Source organism: Numida meleagris, chromosome 10, assembly GCF_002078875.1.
Source record: "Numida meleagris isolate 19003 breed g44 Domestic line chromosome 10, NumMel1.0, whole genome shotgun sequence".
Taxonomy (NCBI): domain Eukaryota; kingdom Metazoa; phylum Chordata; class Aves; order Galliformes; family Numididae; genus Numida; species Numida meleagris.
In genome coordinates this window covers 504,718-531,922 of record NC_034418.1, presented here as the reverse complement: position 1 = coordinate 531,922, position 27,205 = coordinate 504,718, and the positions used below count along the sequence as shown (strand labels likewise).

General features: G+C 57.2%; 4 protein-coding genes across 4 annotated transcripts; 2 read left to right on the top strand and 2 right to left on the bottom strand.

Annotated features, from left to right (window-relative positions):
• Nucleotides 709-6,646, top strand: COQ9 (coenzyme Q9; the record flags this gene model as incomplete). The annotated part of the gene is given in 8 exon segments (XM_021408082.1): nucleotides 709-880; nucleotides 1,413-1,548; nucleotides 1,897-2,039; nucleotides 2,277-2,361; nucleotides 3,532-3,636; nucleotides 5,401-5,556; nucleotides 5,943-5,996; nucleotides 6,514-6,646. Coding segments are annotated over 8 exon segments (887 nt in total), but the record flags the coding sequence as incomplete, so codon positions are not given.
• On the top strand, nucleotides 6,724-14,377 carry POLR2C (RNA polymerase II subunit C). The gene is made up of 9 exons (XM_021408093.1): nucleotides 6,724-6,867; nucleotides 7,072-7,121; nucleotides 7,564-7,632; nucleotides 7,766-7,818; nucleotides 7,947-8,075; nucleotides 9,118-9,169; nucleotides 9,679-9,847; nucleotides 13,082-13,156; nucleotides 13,876-14,377. Exons 1-9 carry the CDS (start codon nucleotides 6,782-6,784, stop codon nucleotides 14,018-14,020), a joined length of 828 nt encoding a protein of 275 aa, XP_021263768.1. The 5' UTR covers nucleotides 6,724-6,781; the 3' UTR covers nucleotides 14,021-14,377.
• DOK4 (docking protein 4) lies at nucleotides 15,510-19,493 on the bottom strand. Its single transcript, XM_021408083.1, has 8 exons — nucleotides 18,740-19,493; nucleotides 17,858-17,965; nucleotides 17,658-17,772; nucleotides 17,465-17,584; nucleotides 17,172-17,361; nucleotides 16,623-16,761; nucleotides 16,411-16,534; nucleotides 15,510-16,339 (listed from the first exon to the last, which is right to left on the bottom strand). The coding sequence occupies exons 1-8, from the start codon at nucleotides 18,803-18,805 to the stop codon at nucleotides 16,215-16,217; spliced, it is 987 nt and encodes a 328-aa protein (XP_021263758.1). The 5' UTR covers nucleotides 18,806-19,493; the 3' UTR covers nucleotides 15,510-16,214.
• On the bottom strand, nucleotides 20,881-26,868 carry CCDC102A (coiled-coil domain containing 102A). Its single transcript, XM_021408049.1, has 9 exons — nucleotides 26,765-26,868; nucleotides 24,881-25,518; nucleotides 23,866-24,083; nucleotides 23,640-23,748; nucleotides 23,296-23,412; nucleotides 22,991-23,200; nucleotides 22,379-22,549; nucleotides 22,194-22,297; nucleotides 20,881-21,431 (listed from the first exon to the last, which is right to left on the bottom strand). The coding sequence occupies exons 2-9, from the start codon at nucleotides 25,433-25,435 to the stop codon at nucleotides 21,305-21,307; spliced, it is 1,611 nt and encodes a 536-aa protein (XP_021263724.1). The 5' UTR covers nucleotides 25,436-25,518; nucleotides 26,765-26,868; the 3' UTR covers nucleotides 20,881-21,304.

The window sequence follows — 27,205 nt, the reverse complement described above, 5'->3', positions numbered from 1 at the left end:
CGGGTGCGAGGCGCGTAGGCGGCCCCGTGGGGACAGTGAGAGGGAGCGGTGCGGCGGTGCTCCGCTAAACCTCGAGTCTTGCTGGACAGAAAGCTGCACACGAGCCAGCAGTGAGCGCTTGCAGCCCGAAAGGACAACAACATAGGGGTGGCAGTGGGCAGGAAAGGGGTTGTCGCCCCTGCTCTGCCCTCGTGAAGCCCAATCTGGAGTAGTGTGTCCAGGCCTGGGCACCCAGCACAGGAAAGATGCAGAGCAGGGCCACAAAGATGCTCAGAGGGCTGGAGCACCTCTCGTGTGAAGAAAGGCTGAGGGAGCGGGGCTTGTTCAGCCCGGAGAAGAGAAGGCTCCGAGGAGACCTCACTGCGGCCTTCCTGAGCTTACAAGCAGGAGAGGGAGCGACTTTTTGCATGGTCTGATAGTGATAGGACAAGGGGGAATGGCTTTAAACTAACGGAGGGGAGATTTAGGTCAGATGTCAGGAAGAAATTCTTTATTCAGAGGGCCGTGAGGCACTGGAGCAGCTGCCCAAAGCTGCGGGTGCCCCATCCATCCCTGGAGGTGTTCAAGGCCAGGCTGGATCAGGCCCTGGGCAGCCCTGGGGTTAGAACTGGATGATCTTTAAGTTCCCTCCCAATCTAAGCCATTCTATGATTTTATGATTCTACGTTGTGTTGGAGGGACGCGTCCCAGCCCTGGTTTCCCTTTCAGGGCTCAGGTGCCAGCTGTACGCACCCCGGCAGGGCCTCCATGCCTCAGCTGCACTGAGAAGAGCCTCAGAGGAGCAGAGGAAGGAACCACCACCATCCTCCTCACAGCAGCAGTTTGACCCACAACAAGCAGACCCCCGCCCGGAGCAGGAAGCGTGGGACCCGCCCCCCAGGTATCTCAGCTGCTCTCTAGTGCTGCCCAGAGCTCTCTGTGTCTCTCTCTGTAGTGCTGCCTGTAGAGTTAATGAGGCCTTGGCCTCGAGCAGCTGTGGCGGTGCCAATGCCATTATCCATTACGGAGCTGGGATGGGACTTGAGTTCTTGGAGGAGCACCAACCCCCACTGCTGGGTTTCTGTGTAAATCTGCAGTTGTGGTGTCTGTATGCCTGTAACTAAAGGCCCCACTGGAAAAACCTAGAGTTAGTTTAGTTTGGTTTTGTTTTTTAAAAAGTGGGATATCTGAGGCCAGTTGGTTTCCAGGTCGCCATCTGGACTGAGCCTTTCCTTATTTCCCTCTCCTCTAATGGTGAGGGGTCATTAGGAATACCTTTTCTGGAAAGGAGAGGGAAGGATTTTATAGGAGAAGGTGAGATGTCTGCTGTGAGCAGATCTAGGGACATGTCCACACACAGCGAGCAGTTGGCAGAGCCCAGGTTGCTGTGCGTGGTGGCAATGTTCCCTCACTATACCAATGCCTTCTCATAGTTACACTGGCCAGGGCGGCCAGGAGTCAGAGGACTATGAGAGCGAGGAGCAGCTGCAGCATCGAATCCTCACAGCAGCGCTGGAGTTTGTGCCTGAACATGGCTGGACGGCAGAAGCCATTGCAGAGGGAGCCAAGGTATGTGGGAGAGAAGCAAAGAACCAGATGGAACTGAAGTTTAAAGACAGCCAGGCCTGCATGCTTCCCCCACATACACTTGGGCCGTGCAGCCCGGTCAGCAGATGTTACTGGGCAGGAATGAGTCCCAACTAATGCAGGGTAACACTGTCAGAATTACACTGAGGCACAATGTAGAGTGGAGACCCTAAAGAGAGGAAAATACATACAAAAAGAGCTTTTTTAATGCACTATTGTTTTGTTTAAAATGATATAACATCACTTGCAGAATAAATACAACATACTTCCCAGCTGGATCCTGCTTAGCAGCGTGTGACCTGGTCTGTGCTTCTCCTCTTTTCCCTGCAGACCCTGGGTCTCTCTGCTGCTGCTGCGGGGATGTTTCAGAGCGACGGCAGTGAGCTGATCCTGCACTTTGTGTCTCAGTGCAACACCAAGCTGTCTGACCTGCTGGAGCAGGAACAAAAACTAGTACAGCAGGGCGAGGCAGAGTGAGTATTGGGTACAAAAAGACATCTTCCTTGTCAGGGACTAGCTGTCCGGGACACACACTGGATACTTTTAAGTAAAGAATGTAATTTACCCAAATACCACCTTCCCAGATGGAGAGTTGATGTATCCTTCATGCCTGTAGTTCATACTTTGCATCTCTGTTGTTGAGGTGGTAAAATGATGGATCTCTCACATTTATATTGAGTTTAACTTGGAAGCACTTTATGTATTTGTAGGAAGAAGCCTACTAATCAGTTCCTGAGAGATGCTGTGGAAGCCAGGCTGAGGATGGTGATTCCATACATTGAGAAATGGCCGCAGGTATAAAATGAATATAAGGATTTTCATTTGTGTGTGTGCGTTTTAAACACCCTGTGGCCTTCAACGTAGTCTCCACCAGAATAGTTCAAGGGTGTAAATGAAACCCTCGCTGGTTTCAAATGATTCTCAGCTTGCATAGGACAGCACCCCTGGAGGAAGGCAGTTAAAGGTCTCTTTAGAACGACTATTTCTTGCCTTTCCAGAAAGGCAAACCTCTCAGATTTTTCACCCTGCCCATCTGGGATCCCTAGGGAATAATTCTCTTGTGTCTCTGCTCAGTTGTATTTACAGTGTCACTGCAGTGTCAGGCTCCCTGCAGCACTCACCTGATGCCTGTAAACGCAGAACTGTGCTTTGTTGCAAGAAATTGCCTGCTTACTGTTGCAAGTGACAAACCCTTGACAACCTGAGGATAGCTCTGTGTACTGGGAGGCCTCTATGCTTCAAAATCCATATGGAAGTCTCAAGCTGTTCTTCACAGGGTCAGAAAGGAATTGCAGCCACGGTAACAAATAAAGTTCCCAATCTTGGGCTGCAAAGGTTGCTGCGAAGTTAGCCTCTCTTGTCTGGAGTCACTGCTGTCCTCTGGGTGGCTGAATCCAGCTCTCCTTGCAGAGAGAGAAGATAGGATTCATGTTTTTTGTTACAGATTAGCATAGCTTGTCTGGTGAAGGATGTGGGTGGTTTGTGACTCTCCGGGCGTTGTTAGTATTTTCAAAGGCTGCAGGAGCTCAGGAGGGCCATTATGGCTGTCTGTTCTGCCCTTTGTAGCTGGTTTGAGTTCAAAGTCAAATTTGGAGAAACAAGAGGTTTGACTCCCTACCCGCAGGGACGCAGCACAGGGGTGAGTCATCTCGGCCTGCGCTGTGTTTCTGTGCATGGAGAGGCAGCTCAGGGAGCCAACACAGAGGCATCTGTGTTGAGCAGGGAGCTTGAGCTCCCAGAGAGGCTGAGTCGTGAGCTGAGCTGCCACTCTGTATGCTCTGTGCAAGTCTCGCTGCTTGGAAAGACCAGTGCCAGTGAATAGAGCATGGAAAGGTCTCACTGGGAGATGGAGGCAAATCAACAGCAACAGGAAAAAAGATAACAGAGCAAAGAAACGTTGGTCTGCTTTCATGCAATGTCCTCCTCTCTTTGACTCTTCCATTTCTCTGTGTATTTCTTTGTCAGGCTGTCAGCATCCTGTTGCTCCCACACAACATCCCTTCGAGCCTCAACCTCCTCACCAGCATGATTGATGATATATGGCACTATGCTGGAGACCAGTCCACAGACGTAAGTCCTGATGCCTTGCAGACAGGCTGCTTCTGCCCATCTGCACCTCGGGAAAATGACGAGTAGAAACAGGCGTTGAGTTGTGTCTCTCTTGATACAACCCATTTTTTGAGTGAAGGAGATGCTTTCAGAAGTCCCCAAAAGTCTTCAGAAGCTATACTGTAGTTTTCAACAAGATGTAGAAGCCAATAGGGCAAATTAGTGCCAGTGGGAGTTGCACAAATTAAAAGGGCCTGCTTTCCTAGGTTAATTAATCAGTGCTCTTGAGCGAGACAGACAAAATTGTTGAGATTCTGAGACTAAGAAGTTGATCCAATTCAGTTAGCAAGCAGCGTGTCTTGAAGCAGTTGCCTCTTCCACCAACAGCAGCATTTACAGATTTGACTTGAAAACTTTAAAGAATCTACCTAAAAATACCAGTAGCTTATTAAAGCTTTCATCTTTCTGGCAGGAAATAAAAGAAAGTTATAACCTTAGTTAAAGCAATTAATAAATTATTTTAATTCGTATAGATGTAGGGAGAGATGGGAAAAGCTACACGAACGATTTAACAAACTACTTTAATAAACTTCTTTTATCTGAGTATGAAAGAGAAGTTACTGCTGTGAAAAATAAATAAGAGGACAGAGAAATTAAAGGAATAAACTAGAAAAAAAAACCTGAAAGACTGTGATTGCATCAGGAGCTGCAAGTCCCTTATGGTTTATGAAAGTCAAAGGGACTCCTCAGAGTTTCCTCACTGGAGTGTTTTTGTGGGATGCTGCACAAGGAGCAGGAGTTTGGTCTCAGACACGTGGGAGATCCAGCTGCAAATGGTGACAACCCATGCCGCCTTGTCACAGTTTGTGAGCTGTGATGCAGACAGCAGAGCTTTCAATTCGACTGTTTTCAAGATTAGATTAGTGTTTTTATTTTCCTGTTGCGTTGCAATCATGAATGGAACAACCAGTATTTTTTCTAGGTACTCGCATATTTTAATCTCTGTAACGAAGGGAGCAGCAAGGGAAGCTGAAGGCTTGTTTTTAAAACTGTATATACATTTTGTCTGCCAGTGAATCCGGAGCAACTGGAAAAACTGAAGTTTGAGTTACCTGTGAATTTTTGCATTGTGTAACCTATTGTTGTAATAGATCCCTACAGCATTGCTGCCAGCAGCGTACTGACACATTTAGTGACAGAGCAGGCAATACTGGTGTTTCAGTGATAGGATTTGGGAAAGGTGCATCTCTGAGATGCCTTACACAGTTCTGTCATCACTTTGTCCCCATTCTACGTTCTTGTACCTGGTGCAAACTGCACTTGGTGTTCAGTTCTAAATACAGCCATTTCTCATCAGATCAGATCTAGGATTGTATGTTGCATCTCCTGCTAGCAGTCTTTAAGGCAAAGATAAACCCTTGCACAGTGCAGCCGACCAGCTGGATATGTTTGCTGTAGGTGCCTGCTTGCAACCAGAAGCAGGTGGTGGCAATTGTGTTCAGCAGTTTTATACCCAGTACTCATGATCTCTGCCCGGTGCCACAGGAGCAGCTGTGCTGTCAGATGTCGGTGTTGGCTGGCAGCCCATTGCATCACAGAGGCGAGCTGCAGTTTGTCAGGGAGGAATGTGTCCTCCTAGGGCTGTTTACTGAGCAGTTTCTCTGACCAGAGACCACCCAGTTGCTAACAATGAGGAGATGGCATGTTGTTTTCCCTTGTGGTTCTGCAGGGCTGCTTTTGTGATCTGCACTCACGTCATCTCTCTCTCAATCCGTGCCCTTGCAGTTTAACTGGTACACTCGTCGGGCCGTGCTCACTGGCATCTACAACACCACCGAACTGGTGATGATGCAGGATACGTCCCCTGACTTTGAAGACACATGGCGTTTCCTCGAAAACAGAGTAGCTGATGCCATGAACATGAGCAGTGCAGCTCAGCAGGTAACGTGATGGGCAAGGCAGGCACGCAGCACCCCCCCCTTGTACCAACACGTGTACACACAGGGCTGGCTGTTCCATCACGTGTTTGCTGTGAGACCCCAGGTGTACTGGGGGCTGTCAGTTCTGCACCACTAAATGCTTATGTGTGCTGTAGTAAAAGGACACGTGGGTGCCCTGCTTTGACTGACCCGATGATTAGGAGTTATGTATTCCCAGGAAATCCCTTTTTTCTTATCTCTGGCTACTGTTTGTCTGCAGTGCTTGGTTTATAGCAGCATCTTCCTGTAGCAAATACACATTTGTTTGCACAGCATCTCTGTGTTTGGGTATCCACAAGTGTAACTGCAGAGGAAAGCTAAAGGTCACGTTCTCCTCCCTTCTCCTAGGTACAGTCAACTGGCAAAGCACTTGCCCAGGGCCTGATGGGAGCTGCAGTTACTGTAAGTAATCCTGAAGGCTGTGAGAATTGTTATGCTCCTTCCACGCTTAACGTGTCTTCCCTCCTGAATCTAGATTACAGCCTGAAAGAAAACTGTTCTTCATAGCTTAACTACGCGTAAAGATGATTTTCTCAGTAGTTTGAGCCCAGGTTGCTGTTCTGTGCCGAAGAAACTTGTCATACAGCGTGAAATTAAGTCCAAAGCTGCAGGATGAGCTCACAACACAAGAAAGCCAAACTGCCTGACACGTAAACTAGAACGCATTTTCACTGTATGAAGCAGCTCTCAAGCATTTCTCCCTCCACCTGCAGTTCTGGTGGAAGTGCTGGAGCATTTCCCAGCTCAGACACAGGGTTTGGGTGCTGCTGCGTGGAGCCAGCGGCTTCACTCCATGATCAGCAGGGGTCCCTTCCGTCGGGATTCTACACTTCTATAGGCTCCAGGCTCGTGTGCGTTACCCCGGGTGCCCGGGGGGTCACCACGTTGCTGATGTGCCGCCGTCTCCCTGTGCCCGCAGATCAGCAACCTGACAGGGCTGAACCAGCGCCGCTGAGGACGGAGCCCTGCACCCCGGAGCCCGCGGAGCCGCACCGGAGCGAGGACAGGCGTCCTTCCCCCGCAGCACCAATAAAGCCCCGTGCTGTCACCGCTCCACGCCTCTTTGCTTCTCCCGCACCGGGGTGGGTGGGTCGGGTCCTCCGGGCGGGTCCTCCCGGCCGGCAGGGGGCGCGCGCGGGCGGCGGGAGGAGGTGCGGCGGCCTAGCTGAGCGGCGCGGTGGGCGGCCATGCCGTACGCCAACCAGCCCACGGTGCGCATCACCGAGCTGACGGACGAGAACGTCAAATTCATCATCGAGAACACCGACCTGGCGTGAGCGACGCCCCGGGGGGGGCCCGCCCCGAAGCCGGCTGAGGGGAGGGGGTGGAGCGGGAGGGCCCCGTTGGGCGGCGGGAGCGCGGGGAGGGCCTAGGCCTGGGTAGGCCGCAGGCGGAGTGGTGCCGGGCGGGGGGGGCGGGCACCGGGAGCCGGGGCAGCGCCGTGATTCTTGGCACTGAATAGAGGCATTTCTTGCAGCGTGGCGAACTCCATCCGGAGGGTGTTCATAGCGGAGGTGCCCATTATAGGTATTGGTTTCTTTGCTGTTTTGTCTCGCAGTGGTCACGGCCCCTTCTGTTTTCCCCTCCGCATTGCCTTCCGCCCTGCTCACCCGGCCAGCACGCACTGCTCAGCGAGTGCCCTGCTGTTCTCTCTGCCTTTATGAACCACTCGGCGTTCATAGAATGGCTAAGGTTGGAGGGGGCAGTGAAGATCACCGAGCTCCAATCCCTGCCCTATGCTGGGTGCCCCCCACCCAGTCAGGCTGCCTAAGATCCCATTCAACCTGGCCTTGAATGCCTCCAGGGATGGGGCATCCACAGCCTCCTTGGGCAGCTGTTCCAGGGCCTCCCTGCCCTCTGAGTAAAGAATTTCTTACTAGCATCTAATCTAAATCTCCCCTCTGTTAGGTTAAAGCCATTCCCCTTTGTCCAGCTTGTTCTTCTCAGCTCATTTCGTTCTTCATTGCAGCTATTGACTGGGTCCAGATAGATGCCAACTCCTCAGTGCTCCATGATGAATTCATTGCCCACAGACTGGGTGAGTGCTGGGCACATTGGATCATTTGCCACAAGTTGTCTCCAGGCTGCTGGAATGCCTTTATCGTGAGGCTGCTGTTCCTCTGCACTCCCCTTGTCTCACCCAGCCGTGTCTCATTGCCCTCTTTCTGCAGGTCTCATCCCGCTCACCAGTGATGACATTGTGGATAAGATGCAGTATTCCAGAGTGAGTAGAGCAGAACGTCTCGGGTGCTCTTTTTGATGGTGGTGGTGGGTACCTGATCTGATGGGAAATGCCACAATTTCTTTTTGAGAGCACTTTGACATAAAGGCTTTGACCTGTGTCTGTCCCAGGACTGCACATGTGATGAATTCTGTCCAGAGTGCTCTGTGGAGTTCACGCTTGACGTCCGCTGCAACGAGGACCAGACTCGGCACGTCACATCCCGTGACCTCATCTCCAACAACCCTCGTGTCATTCCGGTCCGTGCAACCTCTGCCTGTCAGCATGTCCCCTGTCTGTGTTCCCACTGAAGCTGGGGTGGCTAATGTATGGGGTATGGACGAAAGAACACTTCGGGGAACATTTCATACTGCCTTAAATCCTCACTTAGAATACAATGGGAGCACAAAGCAGGAATATTTGCAGAAACAGCAGTGTGTGCCGTTGCCCTTCTTTTTGTTGTCTTGTTCTTCACTTGCTGTCTGATGACATCTAAACCAGTATGGCCTTGTTAAAGCCTCACCCTGCATCCTCATCCTCATCTCATGGGTGAGGCAGCCTATTCATCTCGCCTTGAACACCAGGAGCAGGTGCACTTCTGTCCTCCTGTTGTGCTGCTGTGTCCTCCTGCCTGCTTGCTGCCAGGGCTTTGGCAAGGTCAGCCCCTTCGAAGGCTTGGCAGCAGCCCAGGGGCCCCCAGCCTTCTGATTCTTGGCTTTCAGCGTGGCAAGGTGTGAGGAACCTGGGCCAGGGCACTGCTGCCAAATGGCTCTTGCCCAGTCACCTTGGGGAGAGTTGGCAGAGCCAAAGCAGAGCAGATGCAAAGGGACTTCGTGGAGAATGTTTGAAAAAGCTGTCAGCTGGAGGGGCGCTGCTCTGAGGCTGTATCCAGAGGTCACCACAGCCTTGGAGCTGCTTCTGGTGGTGAAGCTGGTTCCAGAGTGCCTGATTAAAGCAATAGATACAGGTTGTTGTATTTTGCTTCAGCTGTGGTGCTGTGAGTGCTGTGCGTCATCTTCCAGCAGTATTGTGTTTGAACTGTCACAGAACCAAGCAGCTGCACCGGGCACAGGCTGTGACCCTCCCTATCCTGTGGGAGAGAGCAGTCTGGTGGAGCAGGATGTCACAAACTGAGTTGCAGCTGTCTAAATTGTCCTGGTTTCCATTACATAGGGTGGGCTGAGTTTGATGCTGTGAGTAAGTCATTCTGGAGTGGCTTTGTGCAGTCTCATTTTTGTAGGTAATGCTATCCGTGAGGTCGGCGTTATCATTAATTTCTTTGCTTTTGTTCTCCTTCTGCAGGTAACATCTCGGAGCAGAGACAACGACCCCAATGACTATGTGGAGCAGGATGGTAAGTGGCATTTCACAGGGAGTAAGAGCTGTAGGAGGAAATGGGTTTTCCTCTCAGCCTCTCTGAACCTGTCCACAACTACTAGTTGTGTAGTCCTAATGCAGATGTAAACCTGGAGGTGACGTCTAAAACTGGCTGTTGAGAGTCACCAGCGTCAGTGGGGGTAGCATTTTATGTTATTAAATGTTATCCCCAGAACAAATATCCTGTGTCTGAGAACACTTCTCTCTCCACTTTTGAGAACTTAAGAGAGCAAAGATGCTAAGTGCCGCAGTGTGTACTTGGGGGCCTGAGCTGTGCTTTTGTTCATGCCTGCAACACTTTTGTACTTAGCAGGATGTTCCCTAGCTACTCTGGGGACATAGAGAGCCCCTCTAAGAATCCAGGCGAGGCCTGGCTACTGGTGACATCTTCCTGGGCACTAATAATTCCTGCCTTTTCCCATGTGCGATCCTGCACGCTCATTTCTTCTCGTCAGCCTTCTCAAACTGACATGTGCTTTTCTGTAGACATCCTGATTGTGAAGCTGCGGAAGGGCCAGGAGCTGAAGCTGCGAGCCTATGCCAAGAAGGGCTTTGGCAAGGAGCATGCCAAGTGGAACCCCACAGCAGGTGTAGCCTTTGAGTACGACCCAGACAACGCCCTGAGGCACACGGTGTACCCCAAGCCAGAGGAGTGGTACGTCGTGGTTGACTAAAGCATGTGGCCAGGCTGGCCATCATTGGGGTGAGATATGTAGCCTTAAGGCCAACCTAGGGTATCCAGCGCAACAGCAGCTGTAATAATAGCCTAGAACTTAAGTGTGACACTCAAGGGCTGCTGAACCTAACTGCTGGAGTGTCTCTGTATTCTGTGTTTCTGTTTCACTGCTGTTGGCCCCCTGAGCCTGCGTTGGTCAGGAAGGAGTTGAAAAGATTTCCCAGGTGGCACTTAGTTTCCCCACCCCCTGAAGAGCTCCTACACAACAGTCAGGTGCTGTGTGGTTGGAGAATGAAGAGCACCCGAGTAACGGGTAAGCCAGCCACGTAAAGCTGATCCAACCACCCACTTACATTAGTACCTGCGTGGCAAGAAAAGCACGTGAGGTATTAGTAATTGGTGGTTACAAGACCTGTTGCTCACCAAGACAGATGAACTAATTGAGAGACCAAGGATAGTGACAGCCTGGGCTGTGCTAATTGTTTCCTCGTGGAATTTGTGGTCTCGAACAAAAAGTACAGTTAGGACCCTGAATTTTAAGGGAGCAGATTTTCAGTTTTGTAAGAAATTAATGGGTGGGACCCCCTGAGAAACTGTCCTCAAGGGTAAAGGAGCAAAAGAGAGCTGGCAGCTCTTCAAAGACATTTTTGTTAGAACCCAAGAACTCTTAATTCCCATTTATAAGAAATCAGGCAAGGAAGGCAGGAGACCAGCGTGGCTGAGTAAGGACCTCGTAGCCAAAGGAAGGAACCGCATAGGGAATGGAACCAGAGACATGTATCCTGGGAAGGAAATAGAGATGCTGCACAGGTGTATAGGGATGGGAAAACTAAGGAAGACAGGGACTTGGCTGGATAGCCGCATTCAAAGAGTTACAGTCAACACAATGTCCAAGCAGAAAACAGTAAAGCTTCAAGGCAGAGGGATGGGACTGGGGGGTCTTTAAGGGTCCCTTTGAACCCAAACCAGTGTATGATTCTGTCATTTCAGCCCAGGGCATAATTTGGGTCAATAAGTTGCTTTTTCTTGCACAAACTCTGCTCCTGTGTTGGGGTGCCAAAGCCCATCATGTGGTTGTAGCTGCAAATGGGGTGAATTGGTGTGTGAACGTCCCTTGTCCTCTCCCCATATCCTGTCGCTGGTATTTTACTTCCCTCACTTTTTTTTTCCTACCATTCCTTTTGAGTCTTCCATCCCTGCACACGCTGCATATAGTTCCTGGTGAGGTTTGGTGGAGGAATAGACCCATACTGAATGGAAGAGGTTACTCCAAGAGCAAAGAGTGGAAGATTAGGTTGCAAGGCTGTTTTTGCATCCCTGTCTGTTTGAGGAAGCCCGGTGTGTACCTCTGAACTCCCCCATAAGTCTCCACAATCCAGAAGCACAAGCTCTGACAGCTGGGTTTTGCTGTTTCCCTCCACTGCTCTGTTCTGCGCAGACAGCATGCTGCGGCTCATCTAGAGGTGGTTTAGCTTTTGGAAAGCAGCTGCACAGCTTTGGGCAGGGTGAAAGTTTCACCTAGCAGTGCTTTTCCATCAGTGGGTTCTTGGGCTGCTCGTGGTTCCACATCACAGTGACCACCCAGCAGACATGCTGCCACTGAGCATGCTGGAGCCGGCAGCAGAGAGCAGGAGCTAGAAGGGACAGCAGATCAGCTGCTGTGGCTGCAGGGCAGCAGTCAGAGCTGCACAAGGTCAGGAAGACCTCAATGCAGGAGCAGGATTTGGTGCAGGGACTGCAGAAGCCGGGGGAACGGAAACCTGAGCAGAGCTGCAGCTGGACAGAAGGCTGTGCAGCAGAAGGGGCTCAGCAGGCTTTCCTCCTGCCCAGGCCCCACGTTGCCAGGCTTGACTCCAAAAATGCCTGTCTTTTTTCCTCACTGTCCGCTTTGAGCCTGGGCACTCAAACCCATCGCCTTGCTTACGTTGCCCCTTGCTAAGGCAGCTCTCAATGAAGGAGCTGCTGAGGGCGGTGGTTAGCCTGTATTCTATGCCTCCAGCTGTCTGCCAGGGATTTTCTGTCACAGGGACTCTGCCCAGATTCTGAGATCGCCCGCAGCAATCCCAGGCCATTTTTACTGATGGAAGGAGCAAACCCCAAAGCTTGGCTTTGATGGGCTCTGTAGGACGCGCCCGTGGCCCAGTTCAGTCAGTCTGGGTGGGAGTGGGCCAAGAAGGCCACTGCTCCACAGTATCTCTGTCAGGAGCACATCTGAAGCATTGGTGTGTAAGACTGGCCTCTGTCACCGTCAGTTTGGGGGCAGAACTGGAGAGTTTTGTAATTGCCAAACAATTTGTGGCAGGTAGATTGCACCGCCATTCAGTTGATTGTCTGGCTTGTAGGCTGGATGGCTGCAAAGCAGGAACGTCTCTGTGATGTGGAATTTCAAATCAGGATTTGAAATAATTTTAGGCTTTTGTGGTGGTGCCGTAAAAATTCTCTGGTTTAATTTCTGTGATGCTGGATGTTAAGAAGTGACAGGTTGAGCCCGCGTCCCTCTGCAGCGAGGCGTTGCCCGTCTGGGTGGCCCAGGGCAGTGCTGATGCAGATTCCTTTGTCTGGTGGCAACCTGGGCTGCGTCCTCATGAGCCTGGCGCTCCATGCAGCAAGCTGGGTACCTGGAAACAGCTCTTGATAAAATCTGTGTCAGAGTTAGAAGGACCTAAAGAGATGGTGATTGCTTTTGGAGCTGTGTGTTCCCTGATGATAATGGGTTTCTTTCCAAGTTCATCTTGCTGCTAGGGAAGACAATACAGAGACAAATGTCTCTGCTATCCAAGGATAGTTATTGTTTTGGTTTTGGTGTTTGCTGTGTTTTGAGGCTGTTGGCAGAGCACTGGAATGCAGCTGGACTCAAAGCAGACATCATGGTGGAAACAGGTTCACGCTCTGCCCCGTTTTCAGTAATGGATGGTGTGGCAAGTAACATGAAGGTCTGTGAATGCTTTATCTTTCCTAGCAGTTTGTTGCAGGTGGAGAGTTGGATTGGGAAGTGCAGTTTTATTGAGGACCACTGGTGACAGGGCATGAGGATCAGCCTTTCTTGGCCTCTCTGGGTCTGAGGGAGGCCAGCAGGAGACAGTGGTGGGCACAGAATTTCCTGTGCTGGCTTCTCAGACTGCTCAAGGCAGAGGAGATAGAAAGGGCTACATTAGTTTGAACTCTTTTCCATGACTCGATCCAGTGCTGACCTTCCCTGCTCTCTGATTCCAGGCCCAAGAGTGAATACTCAGAGATTGATGAGGAGGATGCTCAGGCTCCGTACGACCCCAATGGGAAGCCCGAGAGGTAGGAAGCTGAACGTGCTCCCATTGCTGGGAGATGGGGATCGAGCTGGGGGCGTTGCCTTTGCTGCTACTGGTGTGAGTCAGATACGCTGCACTGAAGTTTGCCAGCCCTGAGAGCTGCTGCTCCCTGAAAAGCAAAGCAGGATTTACAGTTAACTGGTGATGTGTGCCCAGGCCTGGCAGGTTTTGCCCTCTGGGAGATACTAGGTGACTCTTCTAAGTTCCTGTTACCAGGTAGAGCATTGCAGTATTAGTATGAGTCTTGGGGAAGTGATGGCTTAGGATGATGCTGAAGACACTGATGTCATCAGCAGTATTATTCACCCGTGTGAGTCTCTCATGCTCTGATTGCTGCTGCCACCATCTCTTCCAGGTGATACGCGCTGCAGGAGTGCCTGCAGCCAGACAGCCAGTCAGTCTTAGCTTCCCTGTGTGGCTTTCACATCACATAGCTGAGCAGAGAAAATCTCACAAGCACTCCTGCATCCTGGAGGGTCATGAGGGCTGCTGTGAGCTCCGTGGGGGCCTGTGGCTGCTGTTGTAGCAGGGCAGTGCTGGCTCGTGCCTGGCTGGGAGCTCAGCAGCACTGGTGGCCAGTGCTCCCAGCAGATCTCGCCGTGGTGGGTCCTGGTGGGCTAGAACTGCTGTGTGGGTGCTCTCTGGTTTTGCACCTCCACGCAGAGCACGTGGTAACTTTCTCCCCCTGACTTACAACCTCAGGTTTTATTACAACGTGGAGTCTTGTGGCTCTCTGCGCCCCGAAACCATCGTTCTCTCCGCACTGTCTGGCCTGAAGAAGAAACTGAGTGACCTCCAGACCCAGCTGAGCCATGAGATTCAGAGTGACGTCCTCACTATAAACTGAGATGGCCCTTTGCAGGAGATTGTCCAGGCAGGAGTGATGCAGAAGGTTTCTGCCTCTGCCTGGCAGCACCCTGGGCTGAAGTGTTGTCTCCTCATCCCCCTCTGCCTCTTTTGGTGCAGCTCTGCTTGTCGGCAGCACTTCTCTTCCCAGAGAAAGCCATGGTGATGTGTAGGGTAAAGCAGGAAGAAAGTCTTTGCTGGAGTGGGGATGGGCTTTGTCTCTGAGCCCAGAGTTTTGGGCTGTGGTCACGTAGCGTTTGGGATTGGGAAGTGCGTACCTCAGTTACACAACCCTGTCCTGTTTGCATGTCCATTCCCTAACCATGCCGAATAAAGCCTTAACCTCTGTGTTCAGTCATCCCTGAAAGCTCTTCCGGGGCTGCAGGGGGAGATAACACATCATTTAGTTCTCTCCAATAGACATTAACTTAATGAGACCTGCTTCGGAGGGAGCTCTGTGACTGCTGATTGCTGCTCTTGACCTACTAAGGTCTGTGATCTACTGAGGAGGCCAGAACCCCTCCAGCAGGTAGTCCTGTCCCTTACAGTTCAGTGCTACGTTTAAAGCAGATGTTCGAGGCTGGGCTGCTAAGATCCACGCCACAGGAGGCAGCGTGGCAGGGGAGGTGGGCCAGGAAGGCTTAGCTGTGTTTGAAGACTCCTTTGGAGCAGACTCTATAATCTGTGTGTTACGGGGCTGGGGAGAGTCTGTCACTAGTAACACCCAGCTAGCAGCTCTGGCTGTGCCTGCAGCAAGCAGGGGCTGAGCTGGCTATGTGCTGAGCTGCAGCAGTGGCTGGAGGGCTCCAGGAACTGCCCAGTCACCCCTTCTCCGCTCAGCACCCAGGATGTGGGACAAGCACCTCGGTGACGCTTTGCTGAGAGAGTGTGAGCAGGACTTGCTACGCCCCTCTCCCCTCCTCAGTGCTTTCAGGGCTTCGTTTGGAATGTCCTTGCAGGCGCTGGAGGCAGAACAAAGCTTTGAGCCAAACACGCTGCCTGTAGCATGAGGAAATCTCCCCTGCTCAGCATTTTTCGCTCTCTGGCATGCGATGCTCCGACTTGTACTTCCCGAGCGCGTTTGGATGGAACAGACAAACAGGAAGGGTGGATAAAGGTTGTTTATTCATTGAGCAATTCCTTAAAAAAAAAAAAAAAAAAAAAGAAGAAAAAAAAGAAAAAGGAAAACCCTAATATTTTTGGTAATAAATGTGAAATCTTTTCCGGATGAGGCGTGCAGCCAGGAAAAGAGCAGGTTACACCCCTGACCAGAGGGCGGCCAGTGCCCAGGGACTCATATGCACCCGCAGCTCCCCAGCCCCATCCACAAGCTACACAGACCCAAGACACAGTATTTACAGGCCACAGACCACAGGTTCCCACATCACAACGCTCCCTGCTCCCAAAGCACGGACCTGGAGCTTTCAGGGAGGAAATAAAACCACCAACCAACCAAGCCAGACCAAAAGAAGAAAGAAAAACACCGAGGGTTGTACTGCAATAAAAAGATAGCCCTTCTAAAGGAGTTCAATAAATAGGAGAACTAGAAAATCAATTGCTTTTGAGTTCAGTCCATTAAGCCCAGCTCCCTTGCGCGAGGTCTTCCACCTGCTCCCACTGGTGCCCGCTGGCTGCTACTGGCCACAATCAGAGCCCGGGTTGCCCCTGGCAAGTGGGCACGGTGGTGGCACGTGCGCGGGCTGGGGCACAAAGCTCAGCCCCCATCCAAGCACGAGGCCTCGGTGCGGAAGGACAACCAGTTTCTCCTGAGACATCCCAATCCTGCAGCGTTCAGAGCTCTTTGCAAAGTGCAACGTGAGCTGGGTGCAGCCCCACGGCCGGGCAGTGCTGTCCTTCCTACCTGCACAAAATGGGCCGGACGTCTTTGCCCCCACCTCTTTTCCATCTTCCAGCTCGAGAGCCAAAGACCTCTCTGAGCATCTCCTCTTCCTGAAGTCTCGGGGGTGATGAACTTTGCGTCCGTGTGAGAAGGAAATATCTGACTGTATAATATGGATACGCAATATATAACTGAAGTCACTGAGCGCAGCGAGCCGTCACCTCCTGGAGCTTCAGGCCTGGCTGCCGGGCCTGGAGGATGCCCCGATGCCAACTCCCTGCGGCGAAGGGCTCTGCGGCTTCCCAGGGCCTGGATACCCCCAGAAAGGAAGAAAGGGGCTGCGGAGCACCCCCCGTCACGGGGACGAGGTGGGCTCCCTGATCTCAGGCTGGTCACCGCCGGGGGGCTTTGGCTTCAGCAGGATGAACCTGTCGAGGAGGTCGGTGTCCGAGCCGGCCTGGGCGCCTGCGTAGGGCTCACCTGGGGACAGAGCACAGCGTGGGGATGGCTGCGGGGCTGCGGGACGCCTGCGGGGCCCTGGGGACACTCACCGGCGTAGCTGGAGGACTCGGCCATGTTCTGCGAGCCGGTGATGTGGTGCCAGTAGGCGCTGCGGGGCAGCATGGTGGTGGGCGTGCAGGGGTAGGAGAAGGGCTCGCTGCCCTTGTTCAGCAGCTGGGGGCGAGCACGGCACATGCGTGAGCCCACCCCATGGGGCACGAGCCGCCCCGGGCGACCCACCACCCCACGGGCCGTGCCTCACCCTGACGTTCTTCTCCATCTCCAGCAGGACCCGCTTGTGCTGCTCGGCGATGGCCAGTGTCGCGCTGTGCACGCGCTGGTAGATCTGCTCGCCCTCCTGCGTCTGGAAGGTGTAGAGGCCCTCTCCCGCATCGCACATCCTACGGGATCAGAGCAGGGTGGGCATTACTACAGCCCGGGGTGGGCCAGGCCGCAGCACAGCCCCCCAGCACCCACCGGGTGCCCTTCCCAGCCAGCGTCATCCCGCAACCGGCCCCGCCGCCCCCTCCCCTCGTGCCGGGCCTGGTGAGTCAGCGGAAGCCATAGGGCCGGGATGAAAGGAAAGATCATGTTTCTTCCCCTCTGGAGCTGGTAATTAGCAGGAAAGTTCCTAATATAGCCAGGCCTGGTGGAGCCTAAGCAGCTCCCCCCGTGGCTCCTGCAGGGCTGGGCGCGTGGGTGGCCCCGGGAAGGGCCTGGAGCGGCCCTACAGCTACGGGGCACCCTATGGCGGCCCTCAGCCCGGCGTCAGGCCTGGGGGGGACGCTGGGTGTGCCCGTCCCCGTCTCACCGTCCCGCCTCGAAGGTGAAGCGCGTGGCGTCGCGGCCGTAGCGGCGCAGGGAGCAGAGGGGCCAGGAGAGCAGCTTGAGGCGCGGGTTGTGCGTGTCCCAGAGGTAGATGTTTTCGTGGGTGATCTGCAGCTTGCACTCGCCGTACACGTCCAGGTTGGGGCAGGGGAGGAGGAACACGTTGAACCGGTCTGGAAAAAAAAAAAAAAATCCATTAAAAAAAAAAAACAGAAAAACCCAAAATCTCAGCGTGGCCCCAGCGGGGCTGAGCCCTGTGCCCCGCGCCATGCTCACCCGTCTGCTCGCACTGCACGCCGGCCGCCAGCAGGTCGGGCTCCCCCAGGCTGATGTCGTTGAGGCGGGCGCCCAAGCACTCCACCGACAGCGCCTTGTACCACTCCTCGGCCTCCAGCTCTGCAAGGCACACAGCGTGGCAAAGCGGGGCCCCGCAGCGCGGCGTGGCCCAGCCCGCGGCGTCACCCCGTACCCGAATCGCAGGTGAAGGTACGGGCGGAGTCGTCGGCGAAGACGATGGCCACCGCCTGCCTCTTGGTCTCCTTGGGCAGCCGCGTGATGCACTTGACATTGCTGATCTCGGTCACCTGGAGGGGTGGCACGGTGTCACTGGGGTACTGCTGGGGGGGGGGGGGAGGTGATGCGTGGCACACCCCGGCCGCGGCCGCTCACCTTGGGGCAGCCCCGCAGGCACGCTGCCTTCTCGTCCGGGTACTTCTCCAGGCGCTGGGGCCCTTTGCTGGAGGATTTGCGGAAGACGAGCCAGCACCGCCGGTAGATCTGTGGGCAGGGAGGATCCGTGTGTCCCCCTCCCCTGCTAAATAGCTCTTTCCCCACCGACCCCTACGGATTAGCCCTTTCCCCACCAGCCCTATGGGGTTTCCACACCTGGGAGCAGAGGAACCCCAGGTACAGGTGGTGCTTGCCATCCCTTGGTTTCCCCATCCCCAGCTCAGGGATGTCCACGGGGTCCACTGGTCCCCTGCCACCATCCTGGGGACAGGAGAGGACGCTGAGGTCCGGGCAGCCCCAGTGTCCCCTCACAGAGCCCCCAGATGCTCCCACCCCGCAGACCCCACACAGCCCCATCCCACTGTCTCCCCCGACCCCATCTCCTCTCCCCTAACCTCGTGGGGGTGATGAGACCACCGTGTCCCCCCCACCACCACCCCCACCCCACACTCGTTCTTTGTTCTCCCTAATTAGCGTGAAATTACCCAGCATGCTCCAAGCAATGGAGGCGGGTGGGGGGCCGGCCCCGCTCCCCCCCTCCATAGGGGCTGTACCCCCCATTTTGCAGCTGGCGTGGGGCATCCCCCCCAGTGCTGCTGGGAGCAGAGGGAAACTGAGGTACAGCGCACAGCAGGACGGCTCGGCGAGCAACAAGTGCCGCTCCCCCCCCAGTCTGCATGCAGACCCAAATTAATGCTTTTTTCACCCAAAATGCCAGGGGCGCCGAATGCCACGAGAGGCAACGTGGATGGATCCCTGGCCACGTTGCATCTCACGGCATTCGGCGCCCATGGAGCATCTCCCCCCACGGCCCCCACTCACCCCCAGCTTTCTGCTCTTCATCCTCACGTAGCCTTGCTTGATGATGTCGTTAAAATTCGTAGCCATGGCGGAGCCCGCCCCCCCCTTCTCCTTCTTCCTCTTCCTCCCTCCTTCACCTGCGCTCCCGTTTCACCGCTGCCTCCGCCCCGGCTTTGTCTCAGCGGCGTCCCCCATCCTCTCCCCACTGCCACGGGTTCCCTTCCTGGGAAAGAGAAACGACAGATAGACGGGAGACGGTGACATCTTCCTCCGTCTCTCCTCCTCCTCCTCCTCCTCCTCCTCCTCCTCTCCTCCTCCTCCTTCTCCTCCCTTCCCTCCGCTGCTGCCTGAACCATCGCAGTGGAACAGTCCGGCGTTAACCCCTGCACTTCCCCTCTTTCTTCCCGGGCAGCAGAGTGGCTGTGACCAACCACAGTGCCATCAGTAGGGTTCAGAGTTAACACCCCAAGCCCTCCGAGAGGGGCACGGGGCCAAAGCAGAGCCATTCACCGCCGCACAGCCCCATTCACAAGCATTGATACTGGCTCAGCTCCACCTTTGGTGGCAGTGCTGTGCCAGCCTTCATCCCTCCTCCTCCTCTTCCTCCTCCTCCTCCTTCACTCAGGTTGGGCAGCAGCCCCGATGTCCCTGGTTCACCGCATCCATGGAGCTGTCGTACCCATGTCTGCCAAAGGGGACACATGACCCACTCCTGGCCCCCCGCCCCAGCCCTGAGCCGCATACCTGAGTCCAAGCCATAGCCCTGAGCCCCGTCCCCAATCCCCCAGCTCCAGCCATGTCCCTGCAGCACCCTGGGCTCTGCTCCCTGTCAGAGCCTCTCATATCACATCCTGAAGCCTCGGCGGTAAATAATGAGTGCAAGTCAAAGGGAGATGAAAAACCAACAGCATTACTCAGAAGCCAAACAGCATCGGCAAAGGCAGAAAAGGCACTGGGATGCACCCGGCTCTCCCATAGCCATGGCCTATGGAGCAGGGACACCTTCACCAATGGGACTGATGTCCCCGGGCCAGGTCCCAGTGCCATCACCATCACCTGTCCCATGGGATGGGATGGGATGGGATGGGACGGGATGAGACAGAATGGGATGAGATGGGATGGGCTCAGCTCTGGCTCCGTCCCATCAATGGGTAGGGGATGGCGATGCCCTGACCCCACACTGTGGTCACCCATGGGGTCCCCATTGCTCTGCTCTCACTGAGCCCTGAGTGAGCCCAGGGCTGGGGCAGAAAGGGAGGCTGGAGGGGACCCGGGGAAGGGCTGCATGCTGGGCACATGCTGAACGCAGGGCCTGGGGGGTGCTGGCCACCACCCCCACCCAGGGATGGAAAAATCTCCGAGGGCAGCAGTCACCTAGGAAACAGGCAAGGGATGCTCGGCTGTCGTGTTCCACACTGCATCCACAGAGCTCCCCCCCCGGTCCCCGTCACCCCCGCAGCCCCCGCCACGTGTCAGCCCCCGCACCCCCGGCCTTACCCGACCCCACCGCTGCAGGCAGCGGCGGCCCCGGCGTTGGGCGCTGTGAGCACGGCAGCTGCGAGGCCGCGCCCCCACTCAGAAAGCCACGCCCCCACGCAGAGGCCACGCCCACATGGTGGCGCTTGGCCACGCCCACCGCGCGGACATCATTAGGGTTCAGAGTGAACGCCCCAAGCGGGACCGCTGCATCCCGGCCACGTCGGCCCGGAGGAAAGCGACAAGGAGTGTCCCCTCTCCCCCTGCTGCAGGGTCTCATGTCACCCCTTGGGCACAGCCCGTGTGCCCCCCCTGCCCGCTCTGCTGGCCCATAAAAAGAATTAATGCTCGCTGCAAACGAAGGTCATTAAAAAAAGAAGCGAGCGCCAAAGAGCCGTGCTTTCACCCGATCCATTAAAAGCAGGGCAAAGCGATGAGCTCACTGCAGTGTTAATTTTTAATGAGATTCCGTCTGAGCTCCTCCAAAGCGTCCCGGCGGCTCCAAGCTGGGCTGCGGGGCACGGGCAGAGCCCGGGATCAGCACCGGGGCTCCCGCAGAGCCACGCACACCCCCAGCCCCACGGACACCTCACTGAGCCCCACTGTCCCCCCAAGTGCTGCCTCTTGGCTGTCCCCTGTCCCCTCCCTCCTCACTCTTCCAGCCCAAGACACCATCAGAGCCTGAGTCCTGCTGAGCTTGGCATTTATAATAAAAAAAGTCATATACAAATACATACATACAAATTATATATATATATATATATATATAAAAAAATAGTGGGCAGGAGAGGCTGGCGGGCTGCAGGGCCCCGGTTCATCCTCCTTGGCTCGGCCCCGCTCTCCACCCCAGGCCTCCTCCTCCCGGTCCCCTTGATCGATGCTCAGTGCCATGTGGAGCTGGTTTCCAAGGGGCATCGGTTCAAGAGGTGCAGGCAGCGGGCTCGGGACATCCCCCAGCAAGGTCCTCCCTGCTCCCCCTGCCTCAGTTTCCCCATGCACAGTGGGGTCACAGCACAGGGGATGCGGTGCAAAGCGGTTCGGGATGAGCCCGGTGACGACAGGCACTTGTTGGCAGGGAACCACCACGGGACGTCCCCACGGCCCCGGGTGCTAGGGCACCTGGATCTGCAAGTCCTCGTCCTCGTCGGGGTCGCTGGTGCCGTCCCCGGGGTCGTCGGGGCCGAAGCGGGCACTGCGCATCTTGCCAAAGAGCGGGGTGCTCTGCTGCCGCCGCAGCCTGCAAAGGGAAAGCTGCTGGAACGGGGCACCCCCACCCCCCCACCCCCAGCTCGTGTGACCCCATGCCAGGGGCTGTGCCTCTTTCCCCATCTGCATTCTCCCCGCGGAACGCCCCCAAAACCAATCTGAGCACAGCGGGGGGCTCGGCGCCAGGGCTTTTAGCTCGTCACTCGCTCCCACATTAAAATTCATCAGCAAAGATTTATGGGGAAAATTTGAAACTGAGGGCCCGGGATGGCGAGGATGCAGCTCTCCCATCGCTCCCCGCTCGTTCAGTGTGTTTTACCGGAAAGCATGAATTATTTAGGGTGAGTGTGCGGGGAGGCTGCAGGGGCAGGGAGGGGGGAAGACGAAGCCTCCATTATTCCTCTATGATTTAATGAAGATGTCCCAATAAAACAAAGGAAGATTATAAAAACAAACTCCCCGAGCGCCTCCCAGAGACACTCTGGAGCGGAATCGATCTCTCTCACGGCCATTTCATCTCTTTATTGCTGGAGAAGCAAAGCGAGGCCAGAGAAAAGTTTGAAGGAGCAATAAAACTGAGACCCACAGGCTCCCTGTGCCCGCATCCCTGCCTCCCTGAAGGCTCAGGCAGTGCCACCTGGGGACAGGGACACGGACAGAGGAGCCCCAGCGGTGCTGAGCTGCTCCATGGATGTACTGGGGGCACTCAGTCCCCACGGACTGGGGAGACACTGGGAAGGGATAGCTGCAGGGAGCCCATGAGCCCACCCGTGGGTCCCCGCCGCTCACTCACCGGGACTGCAGGTGCTCCAGCTGCACCTGGAAGCTCTCGCTCTGCTCCGTCTGCTCGTCCAGCGACCGCTGCAGCTTCCGTGTCTGGTTGTGGGCCTCGTCCAGCTGCAGGAGGCAATGGGAACAGAGCGGTCGGCATTGAGTGGAGCCACTCCGTTCCCAAGGCACCCACCCGCAGGGACTCACCTCGTCCTCGGCCTGGGCCAGCTCCTTCTTCAGCTCCTCCACCCTCAGCCGCAGCTTCTTCACCTCACCCTCATGCTGCTCCACACGACGGTTGGCGTGGGCCAGCTCGGCCGTCTTCTCCTGGTACTGCTTCTTCAGCTTGGCGTGGACGTGCTTCAGGTCGGCCAGCTCCTGCGGGGACACGGCGCTGAGCATGGCTTCCCCACAGCCCCTTCCGCTCCCAGGGACCTCCCCCACTGCCCCTGTAATGGAGGAGCTGCCACCTCCATGGGCTGCCACCCCTGGCACAGTATCACAGAATCATTAAAGTTGGGAGAGACCTCTAAGATCATCAAGTCCAAACCGCTGAGCCATCACCACCATGCCCACTAAACCACAGAATCGTAGAATCATTGAGGTTGGAAGAGATCTCTCGCATCATCAGGTCCAACCCCAACCCATCCCCACTAAACCCTGTCCTTAAATGCCACCTTTCCTCATTTCTTGAACACAAGGTGACGGCAGAGTTTGGGATGGAGGAAGTCCCGGAGGACACTGCTACAACAACACGGGGCATGCAGGGAGCCAGGGCTCCCTTGAGGAGGTGGCCCGGGATGGGATCGCCCCTCGCACCTTGTTCTTCTCAAAGAGCTCAGCCTGGATGGTTTTGAGGTCGGTGTCCAGGGCGCTGGCCGTCTGACGCCGTTTGCGAGCCAGCACCTCCTCCAGGTCCTCAATCTGCGCCCGCAGCTTCTTGTTCTCCCGCTCCAGGTTGAGCTTCTCCGTCTCCAGCCGCTCCCGCCGGCCCCACTCAGCTGCGTTCTCTGCCTGCAGCCGCTCCATCTGGGTGGGGGATGCAAGGTAACAGCAGGGTCCCCCTGCTCCTCTGTGCCCTCCCTTCCCCAATGGAGGTGCCCCCCCCCGCTGCCCGGTCTCACCTCCATGCGCAGCTCTGCCAGCTTCTTGTCCATGCTGGAGCGAGCACCCAGCTCGTCCTCCAGGTCCTCTGAGATGCGCCCCAGCTCATCCTGGTGGATCTCCTTGAGGATGTTCAGCTGCAGGGGGATAGAGGTGGGCAGTGAGCACCCACCCACCACCACTCGAGCTGTCCCCATGGTCCCCCTCAGGCTGGAGGGACGCAGCCCAATGACCACACCACATCCACCACCTCTACCAGTGCCTGGAGTCTCCAGACACCTGGGTATGGACCAGTTGTGGCTGATCAATGGCACTAACCCAGGGACATGCCACCCCCCTGGACGTCCCTGGATGCCTTGCTCACCTGCTTCATCACCTCCTGCTTGTTCTTGTTGAGCTCCTCGTACTTGATCTTCCACTGGCTCAGCTCGCCCTCCAGCTTCTCAATGCTCTTGCTGAGAGCCAGCTTGTCCCTGTGGAGAAGCAGCCCTGCTGAGAGCTGGCAGAGCCTCGTGATGTCCCCTCCTGGGGGGGACAGCCACCAACCAGGCCGGGTGGCACCCGACAAGTCTGCCGCCCAAAGCACTCACTCCCGCTCTTTGAGCAGCACTTTCTGGGACTCATCCAGCCTCAGCTTCAGGGCGGTGATTTTGGAGGCATCCTCCTCGACGACGCTGACGTCCTCCCAGAGCAGGCGGCTCCGCTCCTGGCGCGAGAAGGAGCTCCGGGTGCCCGCAGCGCTGCGCTGCTCCCAGCTGTCGCTGCCCTCCTGCTTGCCCTTCAGGATGTTCTCCATCAGCTCCAGCTCCTGCAGGTGCAGCACGGGGAGGAAGGGGTCACACGTGGGAAGCACAGCCACCCCCAGGGAGGGTGCTGTTGCGGTGGGTGATAGCCAGCAGCATGCCCTGTTCCAGCCCCACAGTGTTCCCAGACCTCCCTGACTCCATCCTCGTGGCACACTCAGGTATCTATAGGCACCGATGAGATTCCCCTGGAGCCTTCTCCAGGCTGACCAGTCCCAGCCCTCTCAGCCTTTCTCCATAGGAGTGGTGCTCCAGACCAAAGGCCTCCATGAGAATGAGAACCTGAGAATGTGATGCTGCTCCTGTCTGTCTGTCTGTCTGTCTGTCCGTAGAGGGCCTCATCCACATGTTCCACCCGGTCAAGTGGACGGTAGCTGACACCCACTGCAGGTCGCCCATACCTCCTATGGCTGACCTGCCACATTGGCACAGCCACCCAGGGAAGTGGGGAGAGGAAGGGGCTCTCTCCAAGAGCCGTGGGGAAGTGGCACCGAGGATGAGGGCGGTGGGCATGGTGGGGGTGGGCTGGGGTTGGGCTTGGGGATCTGAGAGGTCTCTCCCAACCCTCATGATGCTACAGTTCTTTAAGTCCAGAAATTCCCAAGCAGAGCTCCACGCACTGCAGATGCTCTGTCCCACAGAGGGCAACATTTCCTCCTCATCTTCCCAGCTAGCCCTTCCTGAACAGCCTCATCCCCCCATTGCCACCCCACCGCATCTCCGTCATCCCAACAAGCACACACGCCCCCAGCCCCACTCCCACCTCCCCCCACCCGGCAGCACTCCCTTCTTTCCCCCTCACCTTGGCTTTCGGAGGTGCCTCAGCCCCCACATCCCGCACAGGCTCACTCTCGGGGGCGGCCTCGCCATCTCCCTCGGTGCCGCTGCCGTCGTGGCCGCGGAGCCGTGCCAGCTGCCGGCCCAGCTGCTGCCTCTCCTGCAGCCCCTCCTGGCGCTCGCGCCGCAGCCCGGCCAGCTCCTTGGTGAGGGCCTCCAGGCGGTGCCGCAGCTGCCGCACTTCCTCGCGGGCCCGGTTGCGCTCGGCCCTCACTTTGCTCCACTTTTCCCTCCAGTTGGCCGTGCAGTCCGACCACCACCGCATCGTCTTCTCCATCTGGGCCGCCCGCGCCCGCGCCTCCTCCAGCTCCCGCAGCCGCAGCTCCTCGCGGCCCTCCCAGTCGGCCTCCAGCAGGGCCGGAGGGGGCCCGGGGGACGGCGTCCCGCTGGGGGGGGACGGAGGGGACGGAGTGGGGCCCGGCTCGCTCCCACCGCCCCGCTCGGGGCCCAGCAGGGCCAGCAGCGAGCCGCCATGCAGCTGGGGGGAGCCGGCCAGGCGCGGGGCTCCGCTCTGGCTCATGGCGGCCTTCCTCCGGGGTCGGCCCTAGAGTTGCGGCATCGCCCTCGGTGTCAGCCTCGGGGTGTCCGCCCCGCCTCGGGGACCTGTGGGAGAGAGGAGGTGTCAGGGGGATGAGGAATGGAGGGGTACGGCCCATGGGGTGAAGCTGTGAAGGGTCTGGAGCACAGTCCTATGGGGACTGTGGGAATGGGGCGGTCGGCGTGGAGAAGAGGAGCTCGGGGGAGACGGCGTGCGGTGCTCCAGTGCTCGAAGGGAGCTCACGAGCAGCAGGGGAGCGACTTGCTGCCTGAGCTGACAGCGACAGGACCAGGGACAATGGCTTTAACCTAGCAGAGGGGAGATGTAGGGGAGATGGGAGGACATCCTTCCCTCAGAGGGCGGTGAGGCCGCCTGCAGCTGTGGGTGCCCCAACCCTGGAGGTGCCTCAGGACACGGATGGGCCCTGGGCAGCCCGAGCCGGGGGGCAGCCAGCCCATGGCAGGGGTTGGGGTGTGCTGGGCTGTAAGGTGCCCTCCAACCCAACCGCTCTGTGATTCTACGAGTGGGCACGGCCACCCCGGGGCAGCTCCTGCACGCCGACCCCCAGCCGTCCCCTTTCCACCCGCTCCCCGCTCCTCCCCGCTCTACGCGAGGGGCACAGGAGCGGCCGCGGGCGCCCCAAGGAGCAGGAGCCGCTGCCGCCGCTGCTGACCGGGCTGCGGCCGGGCTGTGCCAAAACGGGAAACCACGCCAGGAAACCTCAATGGGAGGCTGCAGCGCTCCCTAATGGGATAAGTACAGGGCCGGGGCCGCCCGCCCGCAGCCCGCGGCCCCACAGCGCGCTGCCCACGCGGGGCGGGGGGACCCCACGCAGCCCCCGCTGCGGGGCCGGGGGTGCCGCGGGCGGGAGGACGCGTGCGCGAACTCAGCGCCATCGCGGTGCCACGTCCCGCGCTCGGCGTGCAGAGCCCACCCGCGGGCGGAACACGCGTGACCCACGCGGGACCCCCCCCGTCCCCCGCACCCCATACCCCGAGGGCCGCCCGCCCCCTGCGCTGCCCCATTGGCTGCGGCCGCTGCCGCTCCGCCGTGACGCGTCCCACCCGCGGGACCGCCGCATTCCTGCGCTCCCCCCGCGGCGGTGCGGTGCCGTGCGGTTCTGCCCGGTGCGGAGCGGTGCGGTGCGGAGCGGTGCGGGGCGGCCCTCCCCGCTGCGGCGCTGCCCGGTTCGGCCCGGCCCGGCCCGGCTCAGCGCGTTCTGCCCCATCCCGTCCCGCCCCCGTCCCAACGAAGTTCCCCGCAAGTTGCCCGCCTCGCCCGGTGCCGCCCCGCCCGCCGCCTCCCGCTCACCGGATCCGGTGCGGTGCGGTGCGGTGCGGGCCGGGGCGCTGCCGGCGGAACGCGCTCCTCCTCCCGCCGCCTCCTCCTCCTCCTCCCGCCGCTCCCCGCCCCCCGGCCCGGGGCGGGCGCTGCCCGGAGCGGTGTGGGGTGCCCCGGGGGTCCCACGCGCGTTCCCCCCTCGCGTGGCCCCGTTCCCAGCGCGGGGTCTGAGCGCTGCGGGGGTCGGGGATGGGGGAGCAGCTCGCGCCGACCCCTGCCCACAGCCCCACGTCCGTCACTCCGCGGTTTGGGGTGCTGGGCCCTCATCTCCCTGCTCTGCCGCGGTTGTTTTCACCTCCCCGCTGGATTCCTGCCTCCCCCCTGTGGCACACAGTGCTGCGTTTCGGGGTCCTAGCAGCCACGGGATGTGGGCCGCCAAAACTCCTTTCCCTCGCCCATTTTCCCAGGACG

Coding starts and splice junctions, on each gene's coding strand:
- DOK4 (XM_021408083.1), bottom strand. CDS start 18,805: ATGGCTACGAATTTTAACGACATCATCAAGCAAGGCTACGTGAGGATG. Junction 17,966..18,739: donor TGAAGAGCAGAAAGCTGGGG/GTGAGTGGGGGC, acceptor CCCTGCCCACAG/ATCTACCGGCGGTGCTGGCT. Junction 16,762..17,171: donor TTCACCTTCGAGGCGGGACG/GTGAGACGGGGA, acceptor CTGATCCCGTAG/GATGTGCGATGCGGGAGAGG.
- POLR2C (XM_021408093.1), top strand. CDS start 6,782: ATGCCGTACGCCAACCAGCCCACGGTGCGCATCACCGAGCTGACGGAC. Junction 8,076..9,117: donor ACAACCCTCGTGTCATTCCG/GTCCGTGCAACC, acceptor CTCCTTCTGCAG/GTAACATCTCGGAGCAGAGA. Junction 9,170..9,678: donor TGACTATGTGGAGCAGGATG/GTAAGTGGCATT, acceptor GCTTTTCTGTAG/ACATCCTGATTGTGAAGCTG.
- CCDC102A (XM_021408049.1), bottom strand. CDS start 25,435: ATGAGCCAGAGCGGAGCCCCGCGCCTGGCCGGCTCCCCCCAGCTGCAT. Junction 24,084..24,880: donor AGGCACCTCCGAAAGCCAAG/GTGAGGGGGAAA, acceptor CTGCACCTGCAG/GAGCTGGAGCTGATGGAGAA. Junction 23,413..23,639: donor AGCAGGAGGTGATGAAGCAG/GTGAGCAAGGCA, acceptor ATCCCCCTGCAG/CTGAACATCCTCAAGGAGAT.